The sequence below is a fragment of the Peromyscus leucopus genome, chromosome 8a (genome assembly GCF_004664715.2).
Source record: "Peromyscus leucopus breed LL Stock chromosome 8a, UCI_PerLeu_2.1, whole genome shotgun sequence".
Taxonomy (NCBI): Eukaryota; Metazoa; Chordata; class Mammalia; order Rodentia; family Cricetidae; genus Peromyscus; species Peromyscus leucopus.
Window position 1 is genome coordinate 26,807,869 of NC_051085.1, and position 12,507 is coordinate 26,820,375.

General features: G+C 38.2%; 1 protein-coding gene across 8 annotated transcripts in view; it reads left to right on the plus strand.

Moving 5' to 3' along the window:
- Lama2 (laminin subunit alpha 2) overlaps nucleotides 1–12,507 on the plus strand; it is a 573,571-nt gene that overhangs the window by 452,547 nt on the left and 108,517 nt on the right. For all 8 annotated transcript variants that reach the window (XM_028877376.1, XM_028877370.2, XM_028877371.2 and 5 more), the window contains 3 exons: nucleotides 4,271–4,387; nucleotides 5,085–5,248; nucleotides 6,943–7,081. In XM_028877376.1, the coding sequence (XP_028733209.1) occupies nucleotides 4,271–4,387; nucleotides 5,085–5,248; nucleotides 6,943–7,081 (420 nt within the window). The remainder of the gene's footprint in view (nucleotides 1–4,270; nucleotides 4,388–5,084; nucleotides 5,249–6,942; nucleotides 7,082–12,507) is intronic.

A 12,507-nucleotide genomic window follows, 5' to 3' on the forward strand; every position in this document is an offset into this window, starting at 1 on the left:
AATATAAAAATACTATTTTAATCAATAAGAACAAAAGAATGTCATAAAGCAAAGAGAAATCAAAATTTTCTCTGGAGCTCCAAATCTCCATATTCCTTGTTTCAAATCTGGAGTCTATTATCTAATTTGAAAATCAGCCACCTTTAAAACTTGTTTGCTCTCTCTAGATCATCATTTGCTTAAAGATGCGATAAAGAACACATTGTGACACTTACATTATAGTTGGCTCCCTGAACTGACCCAATAAAAACTTTAAACAGATACTCTGTACTTTACGTAAATGGAAATAGATGTAGCTCTTTGCTTAACATGCCATTGGCATAGTATCTTTTAAAATTATGTATAGTGTTCTGCCTGCATCTATGCCTGCAGACCAGAAGAGGGCACCAGATTGCATTATAGACAGTTGTGAGGCACCATGTAGTTGCTGGGAATTGAACCCAAGACCTCTAGAAGAGCAGCCAATGAATGCTCTTAACCTCTGAGCCATCTCTTCAGCCCTGACATAGTATTTTAAATGACTTTGGTGTATTACTACAAGCAAGTCACAATGAGAAGAGCACTTTTGAATTTCTGTGTACAATGTACCTTTACATACATTTATATAAGAGCTAGGGGCTGAGTGGCTATTATGTAAAGAATTCCAGACCCTTGGAAGCAAAGATGTGACTGGAAATCAGTGACACTGGAACTTCTCCTGGGATTTTTGTCAAAAAAAAAAAGTGGCAATCACAAAAATCAAATACTCCACTGAATCTTCCAGAAACACAGTAGCTCAATGAGCTGCATCACACACAACACAAACCATACGCTTCCCTTTCATTCATTCATTTAAAACCATTCGCTGGGGAAGTTCATAGAGGTACTAGAGAGACAGTGCTGCATAGGACTGTTTCAATAAGATTCACATTGTAGTGAAGAATATATTCTTGGTTCTAATTAGCAAGTATATGAAGTGGTTGGAAGCCTGGACATGTGAGACAATGTACAGAGTAATGGTGTGTTGGTGTATAATGCATGATCTGCAACCGGCACTATGATTCTTCCTTATACATTCTATTCATTGTCCGTCACTATGCACAGTTCAGTAGGCTGTGTCTTTTCAGTGGTCCCTGTACATGCATCTGTGATGTGTTTATTCCTCTGATATCCATTACATAACTGATGTTTTTAGAAACCCCCCCTAAACAAAAACTAACGAAGATGGATCAATCTTTATAAAAAAAATGAAAGTTAAAAAAATGAAAGTCATTTATACATCTATAATTGGTGAAATACCCCACAGATTAAATTTTAAAGGAGCCTTAAAAGGTGACTCATTTGACAAAGTGCCTCCCACGCAAGACTGAGGACCTGAGTTTACATCCCCGGCACTCATATAAAAGCCTTCTGTAGCAGCCTGTGTCTGTAGCCTCAGTGATGGGAGAGTGCGGAGACAGACAGATCCCTGAGGCTCCTCAGACAGTCAGCACAACCAAATCCTTGAGCTCTGTGTACAACGACAGAACTCATGTCTAATACAAGATGAGAATGATTAAGGAAGACATCTGTGTCAACATATGCACACATACTTATATGCACATGCACCTACTTGCAGATAGGCATTTACCTACCTAACATGTACATATACCATACACAAGAGTCAACACTAAGGTACACACACACATGCACACACACCACACACACACACTCACACATACACACACATACACACATATACACATACACATAAAACACAATCACAAATGCACTCACATTCATATACACACGTATAGACACACTCACACACATAGACAATAATTAAGCTAAGTGAGAACTAAGAACAAAACTATCAATAGAATAGTTAACAATTACACAGCATTTCTTTGTGCCTGGCAGTTAGAAGAACAATCTTTTTTGTCTAATTTCACAGAAGCCTGAGTTCTTGTTACAGAGTTCATTATGAGTCAGTACTTCCCATAAAGAATTGAGACGATATATTTCTGACAAGCTTCCTGTTGAGGCTCATGCTGCTGGTGAAGGAACCACATTTTGGGTAGTGGGGAACTATGCAATTTGTAAGAGGCCACATTGCTTGCTCAAAATTTTGTAGGTGTTGTTGTTGTTTGTTTGTTTGTGTGGTTTTTTGTTTGTGTGGTTTTTTGTTTGTTAGTTTGGTTGGTTGGTTGGTTGGTTTGGTTTGGTTTGGTTTGGTTTGGTTTGGTTTTTCGAGACAAGGTTTCTCTGTCTAGCTCCAGCTGTCCTGGAATTCACTTTGTAGACCAGGCTGGCCTAGAACTCACTGAGATCCACCTGCTTCTGCCTCCTGAGTGCTGGGATGAAAGGTGTGTGCCACCACCACCTGGCCTAATTTTGTAGGTATTTAAGCTGGGATTCACCTCAGAATGGCTGTTGCCTGGATGTGATGTGCTCTACCTAATATATATATAATGATTAGGAGGAACATGGGTGATTTTTCAGGTTGATAGTTAGGGAACTGGCCATGAGCAGAAAATATAGAGGAAAAGAGCCCAAAGGACTGAAGAACATGTGATAGAAGAAGCTGAAAAGATATGTGTACTGGGAGCCTGGGGAAGTGGTGGGTGATAAAATTAGGAAACGGAGGTATGAAGCTAGCACTCATTCAATGCAAATAATAAACATGATTTCTGTAGTCTAAGAGTCCTTTTACAGCTCAGAATCCAAGGCCTGTTAGGTAGATAAGAGTAACACCTTTAAAATTTCTATTTAAGTGTACGTGTGTGTACCTGAATGCATATATGTGTACCACATGCATGCAGGAGCCCAAGGAGGTCATATGAGGCATTAGATCCCCTGGAACTATAGATACAGGTGGTTGTAAGCCACTGTGTGGGTGTTGGGAACTGAACTTTGTCATCTGCAGGAACAGCAAGCGCTCTTAACTGCTAAGCTCTCTCTCCGGCCCTGCCCCCATGTGTTATACTTCTAACTACACTATGTTGTCTGCAACTCCTCGGTTAGTGCCTTAGTTCTTTCTGGCTGCTATCACAAATTACCAGAGCTGTCTAGCTTAAAAGCAGAATGAGTATATGTCACATAGTCCAAGGAGTAGGGGTAGATAATCCAATATCAAAATACGGGAGGACTGGTGATTGGCGAAGGTCTGTTTGTTGGCTCACAAACTCATCTCTTTGCTGTGGCCCTACATGGTGGAAGGGTGAATAAGCTCCCTGTGTCTCTTTTATAGGAGCACTGAACCCATTTATGGGATTTTAGCTATCTTCTCTCATCACCTCCCAAAGGCCCCACCTCCTAATACTGATTGATACACTGGAGTACTGAATTTCAGCATAGAAATCTGATGGAAACAGAAACACAAAGACCACAGCACTGCAATGACTCAGTTTCCTGCTCATTTCAAGTTGATGAACATGGGCCCTATAGAATCAAAGGCTCATAGGCTGCTCAGAACATCTTTAAAAAAACTACATTAATATGAATATAAACTACCATTAGTATTTATTTACATGAAAATATATAAACATATAAAGGCCAGAGACTAACAATTGATTGTGCTAAACATGTAGGGGGAATGAGGGTTGGCAGAATATGAATGAGTTTGAAATGCCAAGAAAATAATAGGCAAAGGCAAACTCCACATGAAAGCACAGCAGTAATTCTCTCCCATTGATTTTCCTCATCTAGGCCAGGAATGAGGTCCATGTAGCTTCGAGACAAGCCGTTAAGTTCCACAGAAAAGTTCTCATCTCATGAAATCATCCATTAGGTCTATTATTCTTTTGGGGGACAGTTTCTTTTTCTTGATAGATATTCTTTCTAAGTTTCCTTAAAATTCCCACCTTTTGAATTTTACAGTATTTCCCTAGAGTATATTTATGCTCACAGTGTAACTATTGCTGTGTAGGTTCTGGAACGCAATACATTTCTCCAGTTTAATCTGGCACACTAGGTGCTGGGAACACATGCTCCGCACTTGCATTGCAGTTAAGATGGAGGTCCCACTGTGCTTTCGCAATCCTTTGAATTCTCTAGTAACTATCACATTGCTTTTCTTTGCCTGGATGGCTTTCTTGAATGGGAAGGAGAGATCCCTTGTGCGTGCTCTGTGATGAATTCTTAAGAGGGTTGAGTGGGAAAGTTAAATCATTGTCATCTAGCCAAACTCTCAATATCATACACTTTGTTTGTGAACCTTGTGTTCAGACAGCCCAGGGGAAATAGGAATACACAGTAGCAATGGGCTTTCCCGAGATGCTATTGTAATATCTTTTTTCTTCGCATGCTGTAGAAAAAGAAGGAGGCTCTGGAAAGTGGCAAACGGCAAATAGAGAACACTTTAAAGGAGGGTAATGACTTACTTGATGAAGCCAACCGACTTGCAGATGAAATCAACTCAGTCATAGATGTGAGTATTGAATAAACCTCAGAATGAGGAGAAAGAAGATGGTGACAGAATTCCTTCCCACATCGTCAACAAAACTCAGTAACAGAAACAAGAGCCTCTCTCTCTTTGTTTTTTTTTTTTTTTTTGTGTGTGTGTGTGTGTGTGTGAGAGAGAGAGAGAATACATTATTGTAGTATAGTGTTGTGGACACACCCATCTATTGGTAACAATTAGGACCTAACATTATGGGAGTACTTATGCAAGCTTATGGGTTGTTGTTTTTTCTTACTGTGTTGACCAGGTCATTCCTTGTTCCTAGGCCAGCACTTACCATCTGTTTTACTAGCTCATACAGCATTAGTTAAAAGAGAAGTGAAAATCTGCAAGCAAACCTTTGGCCGACTGTCTCATATGTTGCATGGTGATGTGCGGGAATAAGGACACAAAGGATCTAAAATCCAATGATTGTCATTTGTTCATTTGTTGCTATGAAGTAACCTTACAAGAAAAAATAGGCCTTTCATGCTGTAAATTGGCTTCATAGCATTCTATGTTTTTCAATTTAGATGACTGCTTTTATTCTCTGTTTGCTCTGCCAGTAGACTGAAAGGAAAAGAAAAAGTGAGCATGTGTGATTGTATCTCCTAGAGAAATTAGCAAGTTCAAGGAGGCCTGGATGCATTTGCTCTTAATGCTCTCTCTTCTCTCTCCACATCAGTATGTCGAAGACATTAAAACTAAGTTGCCACCGATGTCTGAGGAGCTCAGTGACAAAATAGATGACCTCTCTCAGGAAATAAAGGACAGGAAGCTTGCTGAGAAGGTGTTCCAGGCTGAGAGCCATGCGGCTCAGCTGAATGACTCTTCTGCTGTGCTTGACGGGTATGCCATGTGTGGTTGGAAATGTCTGCATAGCTTGACACTCCTCCAAGAGTTTAGACAAGCAGAAAGGGTAGAAAATCACTTTCAAGTCTTGATTTTTGTAATTATGAACAAAAGAGCCGCATGGCTTTTCTATGGAAGATCCTAATTAGGAGGATGTAGGCAAAGATTTCCTGGAAAAGCATCAAAAGTCCCAGTTAAAAGTGAATTCAACTATGCCTGGTTAGGAAATGAACATAGCCTTAGGCTACCCTTACAATATTGTGTTTTGTTCTTTATTAGAAGGCAACCAGGGTTGTCTTATTAGCATTTTAAATAATACACAAACACATTCTGCTGCACATTTTAGTTTTCTATTTCAAACGCAATCCTAGCATTTCTCTGTTTAAAGGTGCCTGTGAGTGTGTATCCTTGTAAGCAGCTTTTCAGTCTCCTCCCTCCAGTAAGATACTTCGTGCACTGCTCTAAAGTAACAGTGCAGTGCTGGTGCACCTAGAACCTTAGTACTTGGGAAGTTGATGCAGGAGGACACAAGTTCAATGCCAGCTTCAACTACAGTGTGCTCAAAGCCAGCCTGGTCTGTAATAAACCCTTTCAAAAATAAAAAGAAATGTAATAAACAACAGCTCACTGTAGCTGGGATTATCATGTGGGCCAGAAGAAAGGTGGAGAACAGGGTTTGCTTATTAAACAGCATTTTAGGTATGGCTGATTTACTTCCTCTATACTTTTGTGATTGGCTCAAAGAAAAAAAAAAAAACAAAGAGCTATTCATCCTAGGAATAACTTTCCAAAATAAATCTATTTAATATGCACTACATGCAAGTCTGTGTTCTGATCTTTGATAATCATTGATGCAGAAAGAATGATGGAAAACTCAAGCATCCCATGCACAATTAGTCTTTTAACAAACCTTCCCCAATCTAGAGCAAAGAATAGTAGATGAATCAGTGGCCAGTAATCAGCAGATTCCAAGTCTCCCATTAGGGATGTGTTAGTCATGATTTGATTTTTTTTCTATGATCTCTTTATGCTTTCTGGGAAGTGTGCCTACTCTGAAGACATTGTAAAATTCATTTGATTAATGGGATACAAGTGCTCTGGAGACTGGAGTGCGCTTGACAAAATGGGAAGTACTGTAGCCCTGCACATACTCGCCTGGTCACGTGGTTGCAAAGGATTTAGCAGGCTGTCACAGATGTTTAACATATATGGGGGAGGGAGCAGGGGGCGCAGAAGGAATGCTCAGTGGGTGAAGATGCTTGCCGCCAAGTCTGAAGACCCGAGTTCAATCCCTAAAACTCACACAGTAGAAAGAGAGGACTGACTCTTTCAAGCTGTGCACATGTGCTTGTCTGCGTTTGTACACACACACACACACACACACACACACACACACACACACACACACGCATGCACAGAGAGAAAAGGGGAGGGAGGGAAGGAGAGAGAAACTAATCAATGTAAAAAAAAATCTTATAAGACATGGTGGCTGTATTTCACAGTAAGTCTTGAGGAATACAAGTTTAAATAGAACAATACGACAGGATACAATCAATATACACATCACTAGGGTTTGGAATTATCCTGCTTACATTGGCCATGATCCCAAAGAAATTGGGTTTTTATGCCTTGGTTGTTCTTTGTTTGGGTGCTAATTCCTCTAAAACTCTTTTCTCGGTCTAACCTGACAGAATCCTGGATGAGGCTAAGAACATCTCTTTCAATGCCACTACAGCCTTCAGAGCTTACAGCAATATTAAGGACAATATTGATGAAGCTGAGAAAGTTGCCAGAGAAGCCAAAGATCTTGCCCACGAAGCTACACAGCTGGTAAGAAGCAGAGAGCATCACGTGCTCAGAATGGAAGTTGAATTATTTTTCATTGTATGCTTAGCACGTCTCTCATCCTCATCCCCCTCCTCTTCCTCACCCCTAATCTCTCCCAATTGTCTCCTTGGTTTCCCCAGACAATTTCAACTCAACTTTCATTTCCTATGTACATGCATGATTTATTTTGCTATATAAAATTTAGATACCGAGAATCAGGAAAAACTTAATATTTGCCTTTCTGGGACTGGCTTAATTCACTTAATATTATTTCCTGTTGTATCCATTTTCCCCAAAATCACTTAGTTTTATTCTTCTTTGTGGCTCAAAAAAAAAAAATCCCATTGCATACAAGTACCATATTTTCTTCATCAGTTCTTCTGTTAAAGTCTATAGCTTAGCTTGTCAAATATTTTTAAAATTAATTTTCAAACTGAAATGAGACATGACAAACCTAGCAAAATGGAGTAGTTGTCATGAGTCTTTACTGAAAATCTCACAAAAAATCCAGCTTAAGTATTTTCTCCCTATCTGTTACCACATCAGTCACTCACTATCTACTGTTGTCCAAGTTCAGAGATCACTGCTCAGTGCCAAGCAGATTCATGCTGCAACTCACAAAATTAAAATAAGCGAATATAATTGTTGACACAGAGAACTTTAATCACCTTTAGTCCAAATGGCATTGATTTTGAAAAGCAGCCTGAGCAAAGCAATTCTGCTTTCAATTACGTGGTGTTGGGTTTGACAGACAAATGCACTTTTCTAAAACACACCAGATCATATGTTTCCGAAATATATAGACTATTTTATGAGCAGAAAAACCTCTATCTTTTGGTCATTGTTCAAAGTATGCATGGAACTAATATTTTAGAGCTTTGGGATTCTAAGTTGTGCGCCTACCTTTAGGATCCTTTTTTTTTAATTATTAAGAGATTTTCTATTCATTTTACATATCAACCTCAGATTGTCCCTCCTCCCTCCTCCTCCCAACCCCCAGCCTTCTCCCCCAACCCACCCCCTAGTCCTATCTCCTCCAAGGCAAGGTATCCCATGAAGAGTTTAGGATCTTTCTCTTCAGACATGGTAAAAATTCTTTCACTGTGTGTAGAGCAACATTGTGTAAACAATTTCTCCAGTAAGTGTCCCTCCGACTGCTCTAGGTGAAGAAATGCCTCATGGGAAATACCTTGCAAAGTACAATGCCTAGAACAATCACTGAAATCATTTTGCTTCACAGAGAATCTACAACAACATCAATAATTTTGGAGGGAAAACACTTACCAGAAAATTGTAAATGAAATATGCATAAACTAAGGCTTGCAAGAGACAAATTGACATTTCCCTGGCTTTGATACTGAGCAAAAACATTTTCTTGACCATGAGGGACATCAAATAATTATCACATTCTTCTGTGGGAACATTTTTGGTTATAATGAAAACATCATTATGCTGTCCATAATTGCTACATGAAACATTAGTGAGTGTTTGCTCTGGCATGGAATAAACTAATGCCATATACTATATTTCTCTTTGTATAGATTTAATACATTGTCTTTATTTTTAAGAGTTTCCTGTATGCATATATTTAAATGTGATATTATCCATCTCCCATTTCTTCCTCCAATCCCATATAATCTTGCCATCAAGTCTCCTCCCTCTTCATCCCACCCCCTCCTCCTCCTCCTTCTTCTAAACTCATTACATCCAATTACTGCTGCCCATATACCTATGGGTATGGAACCACCCAATAAAGTATGGGGAAACTATCAGTTTCTTATTCAAAATAGTGATATAACCATTGAAGATACTGTCCTTACAAAATGATTATTTTTTAAATCTAACCTAAATTTTATTCATTTACATAGGTACTGTTATAATTTTAAGAACCTAATTTCCAAGTTCACCAACTTGTTGTCTAAATTGTATTTTGTTTGATAAATATCTGCAGCCTCTAGCATAGTGTTTAGCAAGTGGTAGCATGTGTTCATGATACATTAATACATTTACACATATTTATAATTTATATTGTTAAAAAATTATTGTAATTATTTTATCTTTTCTAACATTTTGTGCTAAAGAACTATTTAGTACTATTCATTTACCTATATGAAACCTTCATGGTTATGCTGACATAGTATTTTTCACTTCTCCTTATATCTGGCAGGCTAACAACCTCAAACAAATCCCATTCTCCATTATTATTATTTTTTCTCTTTCTACAGACTACAAAAGTAATGAAATTTATGAAAAAGTACGTGACAGAGAGAACCAGTTATTTATTCAATACCTATCAGGACATGTAAAGAACTGTCCTGGGTAATTTGTTGGAGCAAGTTTCATGAACAGAAGAGACAGGGCTTTAATCTTAAGAGGTCATTATAATATAGTTTATTTCTTTCAGAAAATTAACATATTTGTACAACATTCAATTGAGAAGTTACCTAACAGCCCATAAATCTAAAATCTAATATTACTGTTTTAGTGCTATATATACCATAAATAACAAAGTAGCACAAGTTTATTATTTACTATGAAAGGAAATGAAGGATAACAGTATGGGAGTATGAGTAATCATGTGAATTATATCTAGAAAAAAAGCAAATGTTTATGATGAATTATAAAGGAACGTCAAAGAAACAAAGTAGATACTTTTGCTAGAGAAAGATCTATTAAAGAAGTAATAAAAGATTACATTGAAACACAGAAGAAAATGGTGATGAGACAATTTAAGAAAGAAAAGGAAAACATTCAAAATACCATAGGAAGAGAAACAAGTGAATGGTTGAAGTAAGCTCTATGCATAATGGAAGCAGCATTTTAAAATCAAGATCATTCCTAACAAATCACTGAAATTTATTTATCAACACAGAGAGATAATTAAGAATGGAATTGAAATGAAAATATAAGAAGTTGATTCCTTATAAGCAGGCAGAGGCTATATTCAATTTTAAGTTTATAATATGCCATTATTATATCAGAAATAACAGCTACTTGTATCAAAACATAATTTCTTTAAATATCAAGATGAAATATTACTTAAGAACTGAGGTATTATGGGGAAAGTCATATTATATTTATGTTGGTGTTCAACTGAAAGTAAATTATATCTTATAAAATATTCATTTTTCTCAGCCCAGTCTTTCTAATCTTAATACTTCTCTTTTGATGTGTACAAGCAAAAGGAAAAAGAACTGTGTTACATAAAGGAATATGGAAATCCAGTAATTATTTTTCTAAAATTAATGTATTGGCTTTGAGTCCTATGAACACATCCTAACAGGTGATAGAGATAGCTCAGCAGTTTAGAGCAGGCACTGCTCTTCCAGAGGACCCAAGTTCAGTTCCCAGAACCCACATTGGCTCATAACTGCCTCTAACCCTTACTCTAGGGTAACCAATACCTTCTTCTGGACCCCACAGGTATTGCATTCAACATGCAATTCCCTTACCCACCCCACCCCTGCAAATAGGCACACATTTACACAGAACTAAAAATACTAGCAATAAACCGTGTTTTAAAAGATCCTAACATAATCAAGAATTGATATCTCAAATTTCTATACCACAAGTGAACTTAAAGCCTCTACCATCCGCATTGCAAGTGTGTGAATATATGGATTTCACATGCTGTTGGGTCTCATAAATGGTCACATAAAGATGTGCAAGTTCATTGACATTGACCTTGTCCTCTACTGCTGCAGAGGTCTCAGGTGCGACATGTACTTATCTAGAGTATACAAAGGTTCATATGCATGAACCCCATAGCCATAGTCTTAAACATAATAGAGTCACCACACTGTCCACATTTCCTCCATCCTCTCTCTAAGGCTACCTTAGTCTCTATAATCTGGAAGTCCTAGTCTTCTCTAGTGATCTAAAGTAAAGATTACTTTTACTTTCCATGGAAACTGAACTGAACTCTCTCTCTCTCTCTCTCTCTCTCTCTCTCTCTCTCTCTCTCTCTCCTCTCTCTCTCCTCTAATCCCTCTTTCTCTTTTTCTCTTCTTTTTCTTTTCCTCTTCCTCTTCTCTTCCCCCTTTCCCTCACTCTCCTCCTCCTCTTCCTCTTTCTCCTTCCTTCTCCTCCTCCTCTAGATCCACTCTAGTCACTGTCATTGTCTGACTCCCAGTTTCTATCTCTGATTGTCTCTTCTGTTTTCTCTTGCATGCCCATCCTCAGTGTTGCCTAATAATACTCTCCTGTCTTGATTCACTCCTGTCTTTACTAAGAGTTAGTATTAGAGATGGGGAAGAATTCATACTGCATGCATTACTCAGAGTTCTCTAAAGAAACAGAACAAGGAGCAGATAAAAATATATAGATAATTGAATGGCTGATAAATAATAAGTAGGTAGGCAGACAGACAGGCAAACATGAATTTAAGAGAAACAGACCCAAATCTGAGAAGTCCCACCACCTGTCTGCTAGAGACCCTGTTGTATATTTCAGTTCTAATTTAAAAACCTAAAGACCACAGCAGCCAAATGTGAATCACAGCCTAAGGGCCATAGACAATGAGCTTAGATGTTACAGTTTAAGTCTGAAGGCAAGAGAAAGGAATCATATTTCTTCTTCCTCCATCTTTGATTCTCTTAAAGCCCTTGGGGGATTGGTTGATGCACAGATCTTTCTGGGGAGGGGTGTCTTCTTAATTTTGATCCAGAAGCACCATTACAGGTGTACCCTGTAACAAAATTTTATCTGAGCATCAGTGGGAAGTCAGTTTGATGCATAGCCATGGCATTGGCCTTTGGTTCTGAGACATCATACTATTACTATATCCCCTAAGTTATCCAACACCAAGGTTCTCATTTTCTGCAATGACTCATATATATTCCTTGGGAGATGTGATTCTAAAACTCTCTGGCAGTTTCTTTCCCAGGCATTTCTTAGACAAATATAAAATACAGGAAAAGTCTGAGTAACTTGGTGTATATGTGTTATCTCATTGAGGCAGTGGTGGAGGAAAGTAAAGAATGCTACAACCAAGACTGGAGAGGTTTCTCAGTGGTTATGGGCACTGGCTATTCTTCCAGAGGTCCTGAGATTAATTTCAAGCACCCACATGGTGGTTCACAGCCATTTATAACTGTAGTCCCATGGGATCCAATGTCCTCTTCTAGTGTGCAGATAGATGTACGTGCCGATAAAACACCCATATACATGAATAAATAAATAAATCTTTAAAAATGCTATGAGCAATGAGATTTATTCAAATGGAAGAAAGTGTAAAGCCTGGGTAAATGAACTCTTTATATAACATGCCTAAGAATCAAAGGCACTTGTGTCCTGAGATATAAATAGAGTCGCTCTTGGAGGCAACTTCCCAGTGCTCATCATTTGCTAATACAGGAGAATGAAAATCTGCAGGAACCTTTCCTTTGTTTTAGATTGAAATGTCTAAGGAACAAACTGCACCTGTGACA